Here is a 15,412-nt window from a genome sequence, read left to right on the forward strand (position 1 = left end):
TTTTAGATGTGTTGCTGCTATTGAATTCAAAATTAGGATATATCTGCCATGTAATGGTAAAATGTCTCAAATGCAGTGAGTAATGCCTGCTTAGTAGTGTGTACAATATGAAAACAGAACAAATTCTGTTGTCTCTGAAGTTAGATAAAACTGTTTTGATGTGACTGGTTTTACCAGAGGAGTCAGAAGTTTTGTGGATGTAGATTGAAAACTGGGTTCAGTGGGTTCATTATGAAAAGAAGTACAAGGTTAGGTGAAATAGACAGCCTTTTGTCTGACAATTTTCCACTCAGGCAGAAAAAAGGGTACCAAAAACTGTATTTATAGCTCGTTATAGACATAATTTATGAAGAGTTCCAGTGTTTGGCAGCTTTTTGTGGTTTAGTATAACATTAGTTTTCTCTATTCACAAGGACTGTCAGAGACTATATTCACACAGGCATGTTCACTATACTTTTCAGATCTGATATTTGATCACACTGGGGTCACTTTGCACAAGATTTGACAGGAATCAGAATTAGAGCAAGCCCTGCAATTGACTAGCGACCAGTCCAGGGTGTACCCCACCTCTTGCCCAATGACAGCTGGGATAAGCTCCAGCCCACCCCCTGACCCGGAATGGAATAAGGGGTATAGAAAATGGATGGATGGATGGAGAATTAGAGCAAGTCCTCAGATTTCAGCTGACTTGTGCTGTTCAGACTACAATGAAAATTCTAATCTGAGTTGCACAAAAGCAAAAAAAAAAATCAGATTTGAGTCACTTTAACCTGCAGTCATAATCTCAAAAACAAAATCACAACACTGCACTGACCAGTTTGTTCCTAAGACATGGAGGAATACAATTTATTTGAGCAAATTCAATAATAAACTTTATGAAAAAGCTACAACATGAACACTTGGCTTACCAACATCTGAGGTTGATATATTTATATGTATGTACAGTGTGCCTTGTAATGGCATGCTACAAGGACATGACCCTTTAATAATTGAAAACAAAGAAAAAAAAGGCGCAGACACAGTCAGAAAGTTGTTTCATTCTACTCCCATTTCACAACTCACTCTAACACAAAGAGCTTTCTGAGCACAGTTTTCTACAAATGAAGAAGAAGAAGAAGAGTAAGTTTGAGCTAAAACCGCTGAAGACATTGCTCTGGTAGGTTGGTGAAAGTTGCTGTACAGGGCTGCCTCACTGCATCATCAGGCGAACTAAAAACACAGTATGATGACAAACACTGTAGCGACTAAATGAATCCCTCTCAGCTTATTTTACAATCAAAATAAATGCACAGGTCACTCGTTTGAACCTCCATACGATCAAACTGGACACAAACCATTCTGATGGAGATTTATATTACCACAGGGGTAAACAAGACTACAAACTACATAATATTAAGAGAGGTCATCTTCTGCCACATACAGTCATTTGTATCAGCCTTTACCAATTAAAACAGAAGAATCACACAACATCAAAACCCTTCATGATAATCTCACAGCTGGCTGAAATCACACCACTGAGTATAAAAATCAGATTTGAATAGATAACTGCTCTATGCTTCTTACAGCTGCGGTGCAGATGCGGACAAACACTACCATGTGAGCAAAAATAAATAAGAGCTCTAACACGTTTAATAAAGAACAATGGAGGGAAGAGATGAAGAGATGTAAACCAAGTTATTGTGGAGCAGGTGGTGTCGCACTCCAAACACGTTCAGGAAGTTCACTTGTGACCTCAACTTTCCTCTAAGGATGAGGACTGAAGAAAATAAGTCCAGATCTGAAACAACGCTCCGTCTCTTTTTCGTGAAGTGTTCATGGGTTTTAGACACGTAGGATCTCCAGGCAGTTGTTGTAGCAGATGGCGATCCAGTCAGGCTGCGTGGAGGCCCACTGCACGTTGTTGATCTCCCCTTCGGCGGTGTAGGCCAGGATGGGATCCTCGATCGCCCGAGGCATCTGCTGGATGTCCCAGATCAGAGCCTGGTGGTCGTCAGCTGAGGAGAGAAGACATAAATAGGAATGTGAGATCTCACATATAATTGAAAGTCTTTGCAAATATGAATAACTAAAATAGAAATGACATTAATATTCAATTTTTTAGCTTTAACAAGCAGATGGCGCTGTCTGCTATAAGCTTATTTTGTTCAATGTTAGGTAGGGTTGGGTACTGTTCTGGGTTTTTCCAATATCGGTGCTAAATCAATACTTTTTAAAAGGTGCCGATGCCTAAATGGTGCCTGAATGGATACTTTTGAGAAAAAAAAAGTGTGTTAAAAGACAGCAGCTAAACCAAAACTGTTTCTTTATGTAAACAGTTTAGAATAAAATTCCAATAGAATATTTAAGTAAAGGAAATAGGTGTAATTTTTTTACATAATATATTGGAGTGGGGAGGTACTGAAATGAAGTACTGAAATTTTTCTTTTAATTTGGTATGGTAGGTATTTAAATATGTTGGTAGAGGTACTATGTTGGTACTGGTTTTATAAAGCTGGTTTATGCTTCTGTGTTGAAACTATGCCATCGCTTCCATGTAGTGTCCTACATTGTTACTGCACACTTAAACCATGGCAACTGAAACAGACTGTATCATGTTGAAGCTGGAGCTGAAGATACTGAGCAGCAGTTGATTACACTGCTATCATCAAAAGGAGAAAAGAGAGGAGACACTGAAGAAAATGGAAAGTATCATGTTAGGCCAAGATTGTCTGGCTGCAGACAGCAGCTCTCTCAGACACCCCTCTTGCGGACCACTACTGTGAGACACCGCCTCTGTCAGGACAGAAATACACGCTAAAACTTTAAAATAAATTCAGATTAAACTTCCAGTTCGGGGTAGGGTTAGGATGCAAAAAGTTAAAAGTCAAAAACCGTACCTGGAAAATCTAACTACAAAACAATAAATAAAGCAGAATAAAAAGACTGCTTCAGGAAAAACTCATGGAAACATGTAGCTAACACACTCTAGTGCAGCTAGCTTGGCCAAGGCTGAAGCTAATGAGGCTACATTGGCTATGAAAGCAACGTTAGCTAAAGCCACGTTAGATATGTTTGCTTATGCTAAATTTGCTACTGGTAGTAGTATCAGTAGTATTGTTAGCTACATAGCTAGTGTAGCTAAGTTAGCTTTAGTTAAAGCTAATGATGCTAAAGTGAGCCACTAGTCATAACTATCTCTAAAACAGGGCTATACATGATTAAATCATAGATTAGACCTCTGACCAGTTATTGTTTTATTTATTTAATGTTGATTAGTCTGTGTTTTTTTGTGAATTCTTCATGATTGATTGACAAATTGTTTAATAATAAAGTTGTAATTAAAAAAAAAAAAATCTAAAACAGAAAATATGTTTTACCAGAAAAGCCAGAATAGCTACCTGTTTTCATGGAAGGCAAGTTTTTTCTGTAGCAGCCTGTTTATCCTGCCTTATTCATTGTTGCAGTTAGATTTTACAGGTTACGTTTATGACTTCTAACTTCTGGCATCCTAACCCTAACCCTAACTGAAAGTTTTATCTGAATTTATCTTTAAGTTTTAGTGTGTATTTCTGCAATGTCTCACAGTGGTGGTCTGCAAGAAGGGGCTTCTGAGATCTGTGGTCTCGAGCCAGACCCCTCTCAACAGGGGAATTTTTAAAAATCAATGGGCTACTCTGTAGCGTCAGCTACACGCACAGGCCTCTATGTGAGGTTCAGGGCTACTTGGCCCTATGGTGCAGAAGCAAGCATCAGGTTTAAGGCACTTGATGATTTCTGTCTTTGCAGGAAAAAGAGTTCTACTCAGAGCAGCAGTAAGTGGTTCATGATTAAGAAGAAGAACACAAACTGTCACACTATATGGCATGCCTAAAGGGTTTCTGCTCTGTTAGATAAATATCCAACATTCTCTAAATGTCTTTACCTGCAGTGCAGATGTGACAGGAGGAGTGAGGAGCCCAGGCGATGCCATTGACACAAGCACGATGGTTGTTCAGCCGAGCCACCGGAGTACAAGGCACGCGTACATCCAGAATTACCACCTATGACATGGAGAGAATGGTGTCATCATAAAAATGCAATAAAAAAAAATGTGTCTAGAAAATTGGATTTTACATGGTTTTCCTTTTAATGGAAATAGTTTAAAAAGAGTAAAGTCTACTTGCCTAAAAATCACAACTTACCTCCATGCCGTCCATGGCCATTGTAGCTAAGTAGTTGGGGTCCTGTTTGTTCCAGCAGAGGCGGAGCAGCGGGTGGTGCTGTGGGTCTTCATAAATGATGGTGCTGTGCTCCAGGTGCCGGAGGTCAAACATTCGGACAGATCCATCTGCTCCCACAGAGGCAAACATATCTCTTCCACCTCCTGCACGGCTGAAGGCAATGTCATACACCTGCGTAGACACACACAAGAAAGCATTGATCTAAATATTCTCTCAGGCCCTTAACACACAGATACACCAACATTTTAAAGCCATGCACACACACACAGACCTCTTTGTCATGAGCAATCAGCTGGGTCTTCACATGTCCTGACACCAGGTTGACCCGTCCTAAAACCTGGCCAGTCTCCAGCCCCCAGATGGTGCAGGTGGTGTCAATGCTGGAAGTGCCTACAGAAAAAAATAAAAACATACATGTTTGCATGAAAGACACTAGAGATCAGTTAACACCCCCAGCACAAGTACATGTTGACTTTAACTCTTACCAAGCAGGTTGGGGTCAACTTCGTTCCAATCAAAGGAGGTAAGGGGAGCACAGAAGTCGGAGTTCTTGTTGTTGTTCAGCAAACATTCAAGGCGTGTTTCTGTGTCACTGACCTGCATGATAAACATGAAGCAATGATCAGCTACAGCCAAAATCACCAAATCAGGAAAATGTGCAGCAAATCAAAATATGATCCACAGCCACACAGTGCAATGGGTCGAAACAAATAACATAATACACTGTAAATAAAACAGGCTGCAAAGGGGCAAAATTTTCCTACCATCAAATGTGCTGCAGATGCTTAAATGATTCTGTATGAAAAACACATTTTCAGAGAACATTTGCAAATGCTGCAAAACCAGACTAGAATGGAAATGATCCAGGCCTGACCAGAAGCTCAGAGAAACATGCAGATGTGCTTCACCTTCACTGGTAACCCAGTTAAGGGCTTTAGCAGCAGTTTGTTTTCTTTTGTCTCTTTTGTATTTGTTAGTACCCTAACCCTAACCCCATTTGAGATGTGCTGCTCTTTTTTAACTCAATTTCAGCTGCTACTGGTAATTTAGCCCTCATGAACCACCATACAGGAGAGTGTATATGGTCCACAATCAAATGTGGTGAAATAAAATGGAAACACGTGCAAAGATGTGACTCACATATGTACTTTTAAACATTTTTGGATAAAAAAAGATAAGAGTGACAAGTTACATCAGGTTATGGCCGCAATCAGTACTAGCATAAGAGATTGTGACTTTTTAAACATTTGGATCGTATAAATGAAAATATAAAAAGAGTTTTAATCGGATGGCTCACCCTCCAGATGCGCAGGTAGTCACCGCTGGTGGCCAGCAGGTCGGGGTACACCCCCTTGGTGTCTGGGATCCACATGATCTTGGTGGTGGGATACGGGTGGTCAAATGTGTTTCTGCAGACAAACTCTGAGCTTTCTTCTTCCAGACCCACCAGCTGGACCTGGATAAGATCAAACACAGTTTAGAAAATAAATCTATTAACTATAATATCCTTTTGAGAAGTCGAGCTACATGACCGTTCACGGGGCAGCGAGGGTCAGAAATAGCATTGCTATTATTTACTATTACTATTACTATCATGGCACAAAGACAGACGGGATGAAAATTAATAAACCAATACTTTGTGTTTTGTAACTGTGCAATTACAATAATAGAAATACTGTTAACGTATGCATCAGTACTGCGCAGGACAGTTAGCATTAGCATGAGCTCGCTAACGTTACGATCTCTAACATTATGTTAGCCAATGAATGGCTATGACCACACTGCGCACCTTGTTGTTGTATTCCTCCACAAAGCTTCCCAGCGCTAGCCGAAAGCGTTTGTCTGGGCGGACGCTCCAGTTCATCGCATACACCGTCCATGGCGCCTCGTATTTGTAGATCTCTTTTCTCTTGCCGTGAAGCGACATCCTTTCGAACTGCAGCTGTTGTCTAGGCAGCTAACACGCTAGTGTTAGCTAACTACGAAATAAGTAGTCTTGCAAGCAAACTGTTACCAGTTTCTTACGTCGCAGAAGCCAATGTCATCAGCTGAGGCGATACCGACCTTTCAAATCAACTGATCTTTAATTGGAGCGAGATTTCTCACCACTTTACTTAACAAAGAGTAGCATTTCTCGTTACGACCAAAAGAGCTGCAAAGTTTACGTTATTTCTGATAACTTCCGGTATCTTTGCTTTCAAAGTAAAGCAGGATTCGTTTTTTTTTTTAATATTCTATACGTTGAGAATGATGACAAATCGACATTTTGATCTCTTGATTCTTTTAAATTTCATATTTAAAGTTTTTTCTCATGCTGTTTGATAACACAAAGTCACAGAAAAAATGTCTTACCCGGGTCGTGTTGCATGGTACTTCCGTTTTTGCAAGTCAGCTGAACGTTTGATATGTGTACCTTACTGCGCGAAAAATATTATTCACATGAGCACACGCGCGATTTTAACTTTTCCCTGCCTATGGTTGTTGTCCATTATGAATTTTATTCGTGACATTTTAACCGGAACAGCTACGCAATTACATCGAACTTGCCAAATAATTGTAGTTACGCGCGTTGACCACTAGAGAAGGTCCAGGAAATGATTAAAAAACACCAAAGAACAGAGTCTGTAAAAACTCTTCACTACTGAAATTTAAAAAAAACCGATAGCATTGAATTGTTTTTATATAATAGCAACTGTTTGTTGTGGATGGTTGATATGCCATTCAATTTTATGTATCAATCAAAGATATTTACAATACGTTTTTGTTTATCTGTAAGTCATGATGCTGTGGATATCTGAAATGTTTATTTGGTATAATGAAATGATTCACAGATATCTGTAAAGTATTTAAAACCTTAATTTTTCATTTGTAAAACTGCAACTAAGTCGATTCTGGCTTTAGCTATATCTTAAATTTCAGTTAATGCTTGTAAATTTGTCATCACGAATGACTGTAATTGGAAGTCTAAGTGAGAATATGGTTTTGACTAAGGAAAATGCTATAACAGATATTCACTATATGCCATAATCTGGCAGTAATCATCCCCAATGAACACCAATCGCCCTCCATGGATACACAAACTCAAGAGCTGTCTTAAACGTCACGAAGTATCGCGATACTTCAGCTGTAAAAGGTCAATCCCCTGTCGCGTAGTGGGTGACCAGCTTCAATCGTAACACCTTTACAAGGACGGTTCAGGCCACTTTCGCTCAACTAGTGTAACCGTTTTTCCCGCTTTTATCCTTCAGGTAAGTTGTTTATTGTCTCCGCTTAGATACGACTCATTACACAAGTTGTTATTAACAGAAAAAAGTGTGGTTTTGGTTTAAGGATCGGCTAGGTTGCTCACAACAAGGTGCCATGCTAATATGCTAATACCAGATTTGCTAGTAGCTAATGATACAGTGAGAGAGTGCTGGGGGATGGGTTTGGCACTTAGATTTGATTACGGCTTTTAGTTTAATCCTACATGTACCTTAGTTCGCTACACGTTTTTTTCAGCGCCACTACAGCTACACAGAACCTGTTATTTTAACTTGATAGTAAGCATGTCGCTGAGATCATATCGTTGGCCAAAGTTTATAGTGATAGCTTTCTTCTTGAATCTTTTCACTGCCGTTAAACAAGAGATGAACAAATCCTTGACTTTAAGATAACATATTTCCCTGTTGTCTATTTTGATATAGTCAAGCTAGTCTTTGTGCAATGAAAATAGGGTGACATGTTTTTACTATTAGCCTGTGACCTAGAACGATCCCAACACGATTAGACACGACTTCCTGTTTGAACTGTCGATGTTTTAAAGCTCACTCCTGTCATCGGGGTATTTTTTTGTACCTCTTAGTCCTGTTGTTATGTAGTAGCATAAAAACAGAACATTGATCTGGACAGTGTAATATGGGACAGTTTTAGCTGGGCCCGGTGTCCCGGATTAACAAGGGACCGTGGTAACTGGTGACTTTCAGCCTGACGAGTCTCTGATTGTAGTAGCTGCAGCTCTGTCTCCAGCTAAATGTTAAGACTGTCGACAGGTGTTGATGAGCGCTGAACCTCAGTAGGATGAGCGATCAAAACTTCCTTCTTGCATTTTTAACCTCAGATAACTCTACTGGTCCCATATAAAGACATTAAATACTCAATGACACAGCATACTGTAGTCAGAGGGGTTTCCCTTACCATTGCCTTCATGCTTCTTTCTGCAACTGATGCAGGTCTGACCATGCGAGGGACATATTTCCTCCTGATCCCTGCTCTGCTGCTCCTCCTGGCCTTTCCCGTCTCCAGGGGACGCTACAATGATGATTTTGATGATGGGGAGGACCTGGCAGACTTTGATGACAATGACTTTGCTGAGTTTGAGGACATGAATGATGATCAGGCAGCAGAGACTGAAACTGCCCCGCCACCCCGTGTATCACAGTCCTCACAGCCAGATGAGGATGAGGATGAAGATGAAGCCACAGTGGAGCTAGAGGATGGCCTGGATGGTTTTGATGACTCTGAGACACAGGTATATTGTAAAATTTTACAGGCATCTACAAAAATTCTGTTGAAAACCATGTTGTGTGTAAAGTGCTATATAAAAAAGATGATTTGATTTTTGATTTGAAAAATTCTGTTGAAAAGCTAATTCCGCCTCCTGATTGCCTAGGATCAAGACATGTACAGCAAGTATGACCAGGAAGAGTTTGAGGGGATGGAGAAGGACATGGAGAAGACGGGCCACTCCATGAAGGACCCCCTCATAATCCACACAGTAAGCTGGGTTTATTACTCAAATCCTCTTGCATACTCTCATCTGCTGATTGTTACCTGCCCTGGCTCTGAATCTGCACGCAGTTACTGCTGCATGTTAAAGATATTTTACCTTAAATGTCTGCATTACAAGGTTTATTTGATGGTGTATGAGTTTACTGTGTAATCAAAATTGTGCAGACCACTAGGAAATAGAGGCAGCAGAAATGCTGCTTTGTAGCTGTTGGCTGTAGGATTTAGTTGGTTCTTTAAGATTCAGGCCATTTACATTAACTACTTCTATGAAAACTCAACAATGGCATCACTGAAATTGTCACCTCTTGAAGTTGACACCCTGTGATTTTTGCCTGAATTAAAATTGCTATATGGACTTTGATTCGCACTAGATCAATGAAGAGGGACCCAATATGTTTTATCACCTGGCACTATTATATTGTACTTGTCTGTATGGTGCACATGTTGGGAAACGACTCACAAAAATGACAAAAAAAAGTCAACATTATAAAGTTATCCTCCAAAAAGCTCTCACAGGTTAATTTTAAACAAGAAATCAATCTCCTGCTTGGTATGCGACTTGGATGCAATGAAAAAAAACAAAGCCTAAAGGAATGTCTTACAATCACTTAGGGGGAAAAGGGTCATATGAAGTGATCTGTTTTTGTTTTCAGTCAATATTGACCCATATCAATGACCACTCTCTGCAGGTCCCTGCACATCTGCAGAACAGCTGGGAGAGTTACTACATGGAGATCCTGATGGTGACCGGCCTGTTAGCTTACATCATGAATTACATAATAGGCAAGAACAAGAACAGCCGCCTCGCTCAGGCCTGGTTCAACTCGCACAGAGAACTTCTGGAGAGCAACTTTGCACTAGTGGGTGAGTTCAGCCATTAAACAACAGCTTAGGTGTTTTATTTCCTCTGTTATGTCCAAATTCATGACACAAGGATGTCCAGCATGAAGCAAATCTTCTGTTTTTATTGACTTATTTGTATTTTTAGGTGATGATGGCACAAGTAAAGAAGCAGTAAGCACTGGGAAGTTAAACCAGGAAAATGAGCACATCTATAACCTGTGGTGCTCAGGTCGTGTGTGCTGTGAAGGAATGCTGATCCAACTCAAAGTAAGAGCATTTTTTCTTTAAATGTTTTTTAAGTTGCTATGTTGTTTCCATAGTTGTGTAATGTTCTCTGTGGTCTGTTCTAGTTTCTGAAGAGGCAGGACCTCCTTAATGTTCTGGCCAGGATGATGAGGCCAGCCTGTGACCAAGTGGTATGTAGAGGTTAACTCAGATTAGTGCCTGTGAGGTAGAAGACAGAGACTTTTCATGCTTCATAAAGTAGGTCAAATTCACAATCAGTATCTCACTGGTTTGTTTTGATTATCCAGCAAATCAAAGTGACTCTTAATGATGAAGACATGGATACTTTTGTGTTTGCTGTTGGCACCAAGAAAGCCATGGCCAGGCTTCAGAAGGAGATGCAGGACTTGGTAAATATCTACCTCAACTGTGTGCTATGGGCCAAATGGTTTGGCCAGTTTTGATTCTTAGAAACATAGAGAGATGCACACATTTTTGATCCTGTAATTAATACATAGTTGCCTTTTCCAACAGAGTGAGTTCTGCGGAGACAAGCCTAAGTCAGGGGCCAAGTATGGGCTCCCAGACTCCCTGGCTGTTCTCAGTGAGATGGGCGAGGTCACAGATGGGGTGATGGACAACAAGGTAGAGCCTTTAAACTCTTCTTTTTATTATTTCTTTAAAAATAGTCCAATTTGTCAACAACATCTCACTCTTTTTAATACATATTCCTGAAATGTTTCTTATCTGTATATTTGTAGATGGTGCATTATATCACCAACCATGCTGACAAGATCGAGTCCATCCATTTCTCGGACCAATTTTCTGGTCCAAAAGTTATGCAAGAGTAAGAAATAATCCCTTACATAGTTATACTTGACTGTTTTTTTTTTTTTTGTATGTGGTACTAAAAGTTCTGGTGTCATTCCTCAGGGAGGGTCAGCCTTTAAAGCTGCCTGAGACCAAGAAGACGCTGCTGTTTACATTTAATGGTGAGACTCTTGTCTCTGATTGTAATGCATCTTAGTTTAAAACTTCTAATTAAATAATAAGAATGGGTTTAGTTTACACTAGGGTTTTTGGTGTCTTTTAGTGCCTGGCATGGGCAACACCTCTCCCAAAGACATGGACACTCTGCTTCCTCTCATGAATATGGTGATCTACAGCATTGACAAAGTCAAGAAGCTCCGTCTCAACAGAGAGGTGAGCAGATATACTCTCAATCCTATGCCAGCTTCCTTTGTCATAGTATTTTGTGCCTTAAATCAAAGTTCAAAGTACAGCTACAAGTCCCTTGTCCTCACTCCTTGTACATTCAGGGTAAAATGAAAGCAGACAGAAACCGCGCCCGTGTGGAAGAGAACTTCCTGAAGCAGACGCACGCTCAGCGCCAGGAGGCCGCACAGACACGCCGTGAGGAGAAGAAGAGAGCTGAGAAGGAGAGGATCATGAATGAGGAGGATCCTGAGAGACAGCGTCGTCTGGAGGTCCGAAATCAGAAATATTGAATGCAAATGCAGCAAAAGATGTAATTAAAAGGAAAATTTAGGGAAATTAACATTTTCAGTGTCTTGGAGTTAGGGTAATATCTTTAATGCTGAAGAGAACCTTTTGCAAATACATAGATGGAGCTAATAACCATAAAGCTGGGTATGACGCCTAGAAACAAGGCTCTCTCCAAAAATCACAGTTATCTCATAGTTCTACTTTGTTTCATTGGGTTACTTCGTGTATGTTGACTTCTAAATGTGGAAACAATAATTAGCAGTTTAATAGATATTTATGTGTCCCTAAAAATGCCTTGCATGTCAGGTGGTGGTTGTTAGCAGGCTTGGCAAGTCTTTAGGAAAATATTGCCTGTGAAGAAAAAGGCCCATCAAAAGGCCCCAGGTTCTATGTGCTTTTAAGTGATGCAATCTGTTACTTATTTGTCATTAATGAAACAGAATAGTAAAAAGTACCTCAACTAAAAAAGAGACACGCTTCATAAGCTGGATATGTAGGACAGGAAGGAGTCCATCTTAAAATGAAGGAAAACTCCTACATATTGTCTATATTGCATCACTGTTTGTGTGTGTAATCTAGACAGTGCAAAAGTTTGCCTATGTTTCTAGTTATTTAAACTAAAAACAAATCGCAAAATATTGGATGCTTTGGACCTCTGCTTTTGTTTCTTTGGTATCGAAATAGGTAGGCTATTGTCATTGTTCAATATTGTTATGTTGTTTTCTGACCCAAAAAAATTCATCTGTCTTCATTTAAAATCTGAAAGGTGCAGCTCACAGTAAATCTAAGATGGAATAATTAGGAAAGGCGGCATGCTTTAATGACTTAGTTGACTTGTATGTCTCCTACCCTGCAACAAGGATTAAAGGCATATAATCATAAACAATCAAAGCTCCCATGGAAGCTTTAAGTCTTTTTTTTTAAGCTTTGCTAAATCCGCTGCTAAGTATATATTTAGTATTATTTCACAAACCCTTGAAATGTATTCCATTTTAGAATTATGTGTGAAATTAAGTCAGTGTATTTTACAAAATTATTTAGAAGTCTGAAAGGTTGGAGTTTTGTGCCCCTAAAAGCCTTGGATAATTGATGGCTTATCTTTTATTTCAGGAGGCAGCTCAGCGCCGCGAGCAGAAGAAGATCGAGAAGAAGCAGATGAAGATGAAGCAAATCAAAGTGAAAGCCATGTGAATGATCACTACAGGGAAAGTGACACAAGCACACATGAAAGCTGTGCTCATTTTAGACAGTTTTCCTCCGGCTTCTCTCACCACAGTCCAGCTCCAAACAGACATCCTGTGCCTCTGTTAAGCTTAGCTGTCTGTCACCAACTGCTCCGTTTGGCTTAACCTTAATGACTGAGTGTGTGACCTGTCTGTATCAAGTGAAAGGGACTTTCTTCATCAAATCCGTCACCGTAATTCAAGCCTTTTTTTTTTTCTTTAACTGTCCAAATATCTTCTCAAAATGAATTGAAATTGTCTGAAAGCTGTGTAGCTTTTTGAGGTTTTTTTAAACTTAATCTGCTGGAAAGGATCAAAATGGTTGGGTGGTGTTGAGCCACATTTTTAAAGGAATTCAAGCATTGCTATGGTTTCAGTGGTTATTTATAAGCATTAATATAATCTTTCTCAATTTTTTATTTATACCTGCTATGAGATTGGTTTCTTGCTGGCTGGTTTTCATGAATATCTGAAAAACATAATAAAATGCACTGGATTCTGTCAAAATGAAATTTCTTGCTTGTGTTATTAATGGTAATTTTCTTATCCACAAGAAAATTCATGATAATGGTTAACATGCTATAAACTGATACTCAGATCTCTGGGTAGCAGGGCTTAAAGGAGTGAGGGTCCAACCGAGACCAGAATGGTCAAGGCTTACTACTAAATTTAGCCCTGAGGCTGTCAGCAGTCTGAACAAGGTTTGGTTACATCAGTGTGGTTGCCACGCTAAAATAGATACTGTACAATGATCAAGTCTTTCCAGATGCGAGTCTGGGTATGATCAAATCTAGAATTAGCCTGGAGTGAAACATTTGCTTCACAGCTCCTCAGAAGTATTTGTTAAAGAAGTTATGAATGGCATTATTTTTAAATGGCACAGTGAAATAGTTGTACTAGGTTGGTGTTTTTGAGATACAAAAAGGACAAATGACACTCAGAAAAAGTGTCTTTGGCGCACGTATCTTTATTGTTTATGGATCATACATTATTTGTCATTTTAAATTCAACACATTTGTATGTAGTGGTGTCTCTTAACATGCTACTGAAAGGATTAACTTGGTCTTATGCTTACTTGTTAATGACTTAAATTAATATGCCAACCCCACAAAAATGCAGCATGTTGAGAAAACTGAGTGAAAAGTTATGAGAAACCTGATGGTTAACTTTTTCATGTAGATTACTCTCCGAAACATCTCCTCTTAACAAAATAGAAAACTGCAAATTCACTCACAAGTAGCTCTGAATCCTCTAAAGCACCGTGTCCAAATTTTTTAACCACTGTTGGAGGCATGCTGTAGCCAGTGGTTCTCAAGAGGTCTAGGCTGAGGAACCAATTTGTAAAAACCGCTGTTAATTTAAGGAAAAAATATGCAGTTTGGATTCTGGATGTAACTAATATATCACTGAAAAAACAGGACAGGACTAACGTGTTTGACACCCCATTGACAGTTTGACAGTTTTCCTGAGATTTCAAGGAATGACCACATTATAATGAGAAAATTAGCTTTGATACTGCAAGAAAAGGACATTGGTGTGTTGAAATATTGTGAAAATGTTTAAGTATGCATATCATCACAGTAAAACACATTAAAATTAAATGTAGGGTTGCATTTCCCCTAAGAAAAGTGATTCATAATTTTTTTGCTACCATTATTCTTCGATAAACACATTCACAATCCAGCTTCGTGACCCACTTTTGGGTCAACCGCTGATATAGACCACTGGACAGATGCTTGTCTTGGTTCTGAATCCATCTGGCTGCAAACTATAACAGGAGAAAAGAAGTACACTTCAGTTGCACTTAACACATTTTGTTAAGTAGTTTATGTGGTGAATGTATTTTTTGTTTTATTTTTCTCACTAAAATTCATTTGATATCTTAGATATAAGATGGCAGGCAACAGAAAAATAAAATCACCATTTGAAATATAATACAGTTGGCATAAACTGCCAAAAGTATATCCAGTATGTAGTGAGCTCAGTTCTTCGGTTACAATCCAAGTATCAAAGTATGCAATTGAAAGGATCTGCAGTGAAAGCCTGGAAAAGCATCACAATAGAAGAATGCAAAAGTTTGGTTATGTTAGTGGGTCACAGGCTCAATGCAGTTATTGCAAGCTAAGGATTTTCAACTTGATATTAAGTCTTATTCACTTTAATCTATTTATGTTTTCTGTTCCAATACTTTTGCTCACCTAAAACTGTGGTGTTCTTTTAAAAATAATGCTATCTTCTAAACTGTGTATCAGATCCAGGTGTAAATACCTGGAAATAAAAGCTAAAATTTTAATTTCTTGTCACATATTCATCCTTTGATGTCAAACCCAAATGTTTTAAGTCTGCAGTAAAAAAATAAAGGAAATACTTTTGTAGGGGAGTGTAAATATTTTTAACAAACAGTAACTATTTCAGTCAAACCAAAAGTAAAAAATCTGAATGGCAAAGCTTGTTGAATACTTATATGTAAGTGTGTGCGTTTGTTAAATAGAATTTTGCACTTGTGCTTGCACATATGGCAATAAATATTCCACAATTTGGTGCCTCCAAATCATATTGAAAATGTATCTCTGCAATTACATTTCATTTATATAACTAGATATGAATGATTTGCTGATAACAGTTTTGATCTTTTTCAAGCATAAA

At 39.0% G+C, this 15,412-nt stretch overlaps 2 protein-coding genes across 2 annotated transcripts; one reads left to right on the top strand and one right to left on the bottom strand.

The window, feature by feature from the left end:
- Positions 1 to 798: 798 nt before the first annotated feature.
- Positions 799 to 6,359, bottom strand: dcaf7 (ddb1 and cul4 associated factor 7). The gene is made up of 7 exons (XM_041816702.1): positions 5,989 to 6,359; positions 5,497 to 5,655; positions 4,685 to 4,796; positions 4,471 to 4,589; positions 4,161 to 4,370; positions 3,902 to 4,019; positions 799 to 1,994 (listed from the first exon to the last, which is right to left on the bottom strand). Exons 1-7 carry the CDS (start codon positions 6,124 to 6,126, stop codon positions 1,822 to 1,824), a joined length of 1,029 nt encoding a protein of 342 aa, XP_041672636.1. The 5' UTR covers positions 6,127 to 6,359; the 3' UTR covers positions 799 to 1,821.
- Positions 6,360 to 7,331: 972 nt separating this feature from the next.
- Positions 7,332 to 13,270, top strand: ccdc47 (coiled-coil domain containing 47). Its single transcript, XM_041816869.1, has 13 exons — positions 7,332 to 7,447; positions 8,411 to 8,709; positions 8,851 to 8,955; positions 9,659 to 9,833; positions 9,958 to 10,079; positions 10,163 to 10,228; positions 10,346 to 10,447; positions 10,572 to 10,682; positions 10,799 to 10,884; positions 10,971 to 11,029; positions 11,131 to 11,240; positions 11,357 to 11,524; positions 12,654 to 13,270. The coding sequence occupies exons 2-13, from the start codon at positions 8,419 to 8,421 to the stop codon at positions 12,732 to 12,734; spliced, it is 1,476 nt and encodes a 491-aa protein (XP_041672803.1). The 5' UTR covers positions 7,332 to 7,447; positions 8,411 to 8,418; the 3' UTR covers positions 12,735 to 13,270.
- The last annotated feature ends 2,142 nt before the right edge of the window (positions 13,271 to 15,412 follow it).

The sequence above is a fragment of the Cheilinus undulatus genome, linkage group 21, assembly GCF_018320785.1.
Source record: "Cheilinus undulatus linkage group 21, ASM1832078v1, whole genome shotgun sequence".
Lineage (NCBI taxonomy): Eukaryota > Metazoa > Chordata > Actinopteri > Labriformes > Labridae > Cheilinus > Cheilinus undulatus.

Bases quoted from the DNA above. Each gene is read 5' to 3' on its own strand.
- dcaf7 (XM_041816702.1), bottom strand. From the start codon at position 6,126: ATGTCGCTTCACGGCAAGAGAAAAGAGATCTACAAATACGAGGCGCCA. The intron at 4,590-4,684 runs GTAAGAGTTAAA...TTTTTTCTGTAG, and splicing joins AGTTGACCCCAACCTGCTTG to GCACTTCCAGCATTGACACC. The intron at 4,371-4,470 runs GTCTGTGTGTGT...GTGTCTACGCAG, and splicing joins TGATTGCTCATGACAAAGAG to GTGTATGACATTGCCTTCAG.
- ccdc47 (XM_041816869.1), top strand. From the start codon at position 8,419: ATGCGAGGGACATATTTCCTCCTGATCCCTGCTCTGCTGCTCCTCCTG. The intron at 10,683-10,798 runs GTAGAGCCTTTA...GTATATTTGTAG, and splicing joins ATGGGGTGATGGACAACAAG to ATGGTGCATTATATCACCAA. The intron at 11,241-11,356 runs GTGAGCAGATAT...TTGTACATTCAG, and splicing joins AGCTCCGTCTCAACAGAGAG to GGTAAAATGAAAGCAGACAG.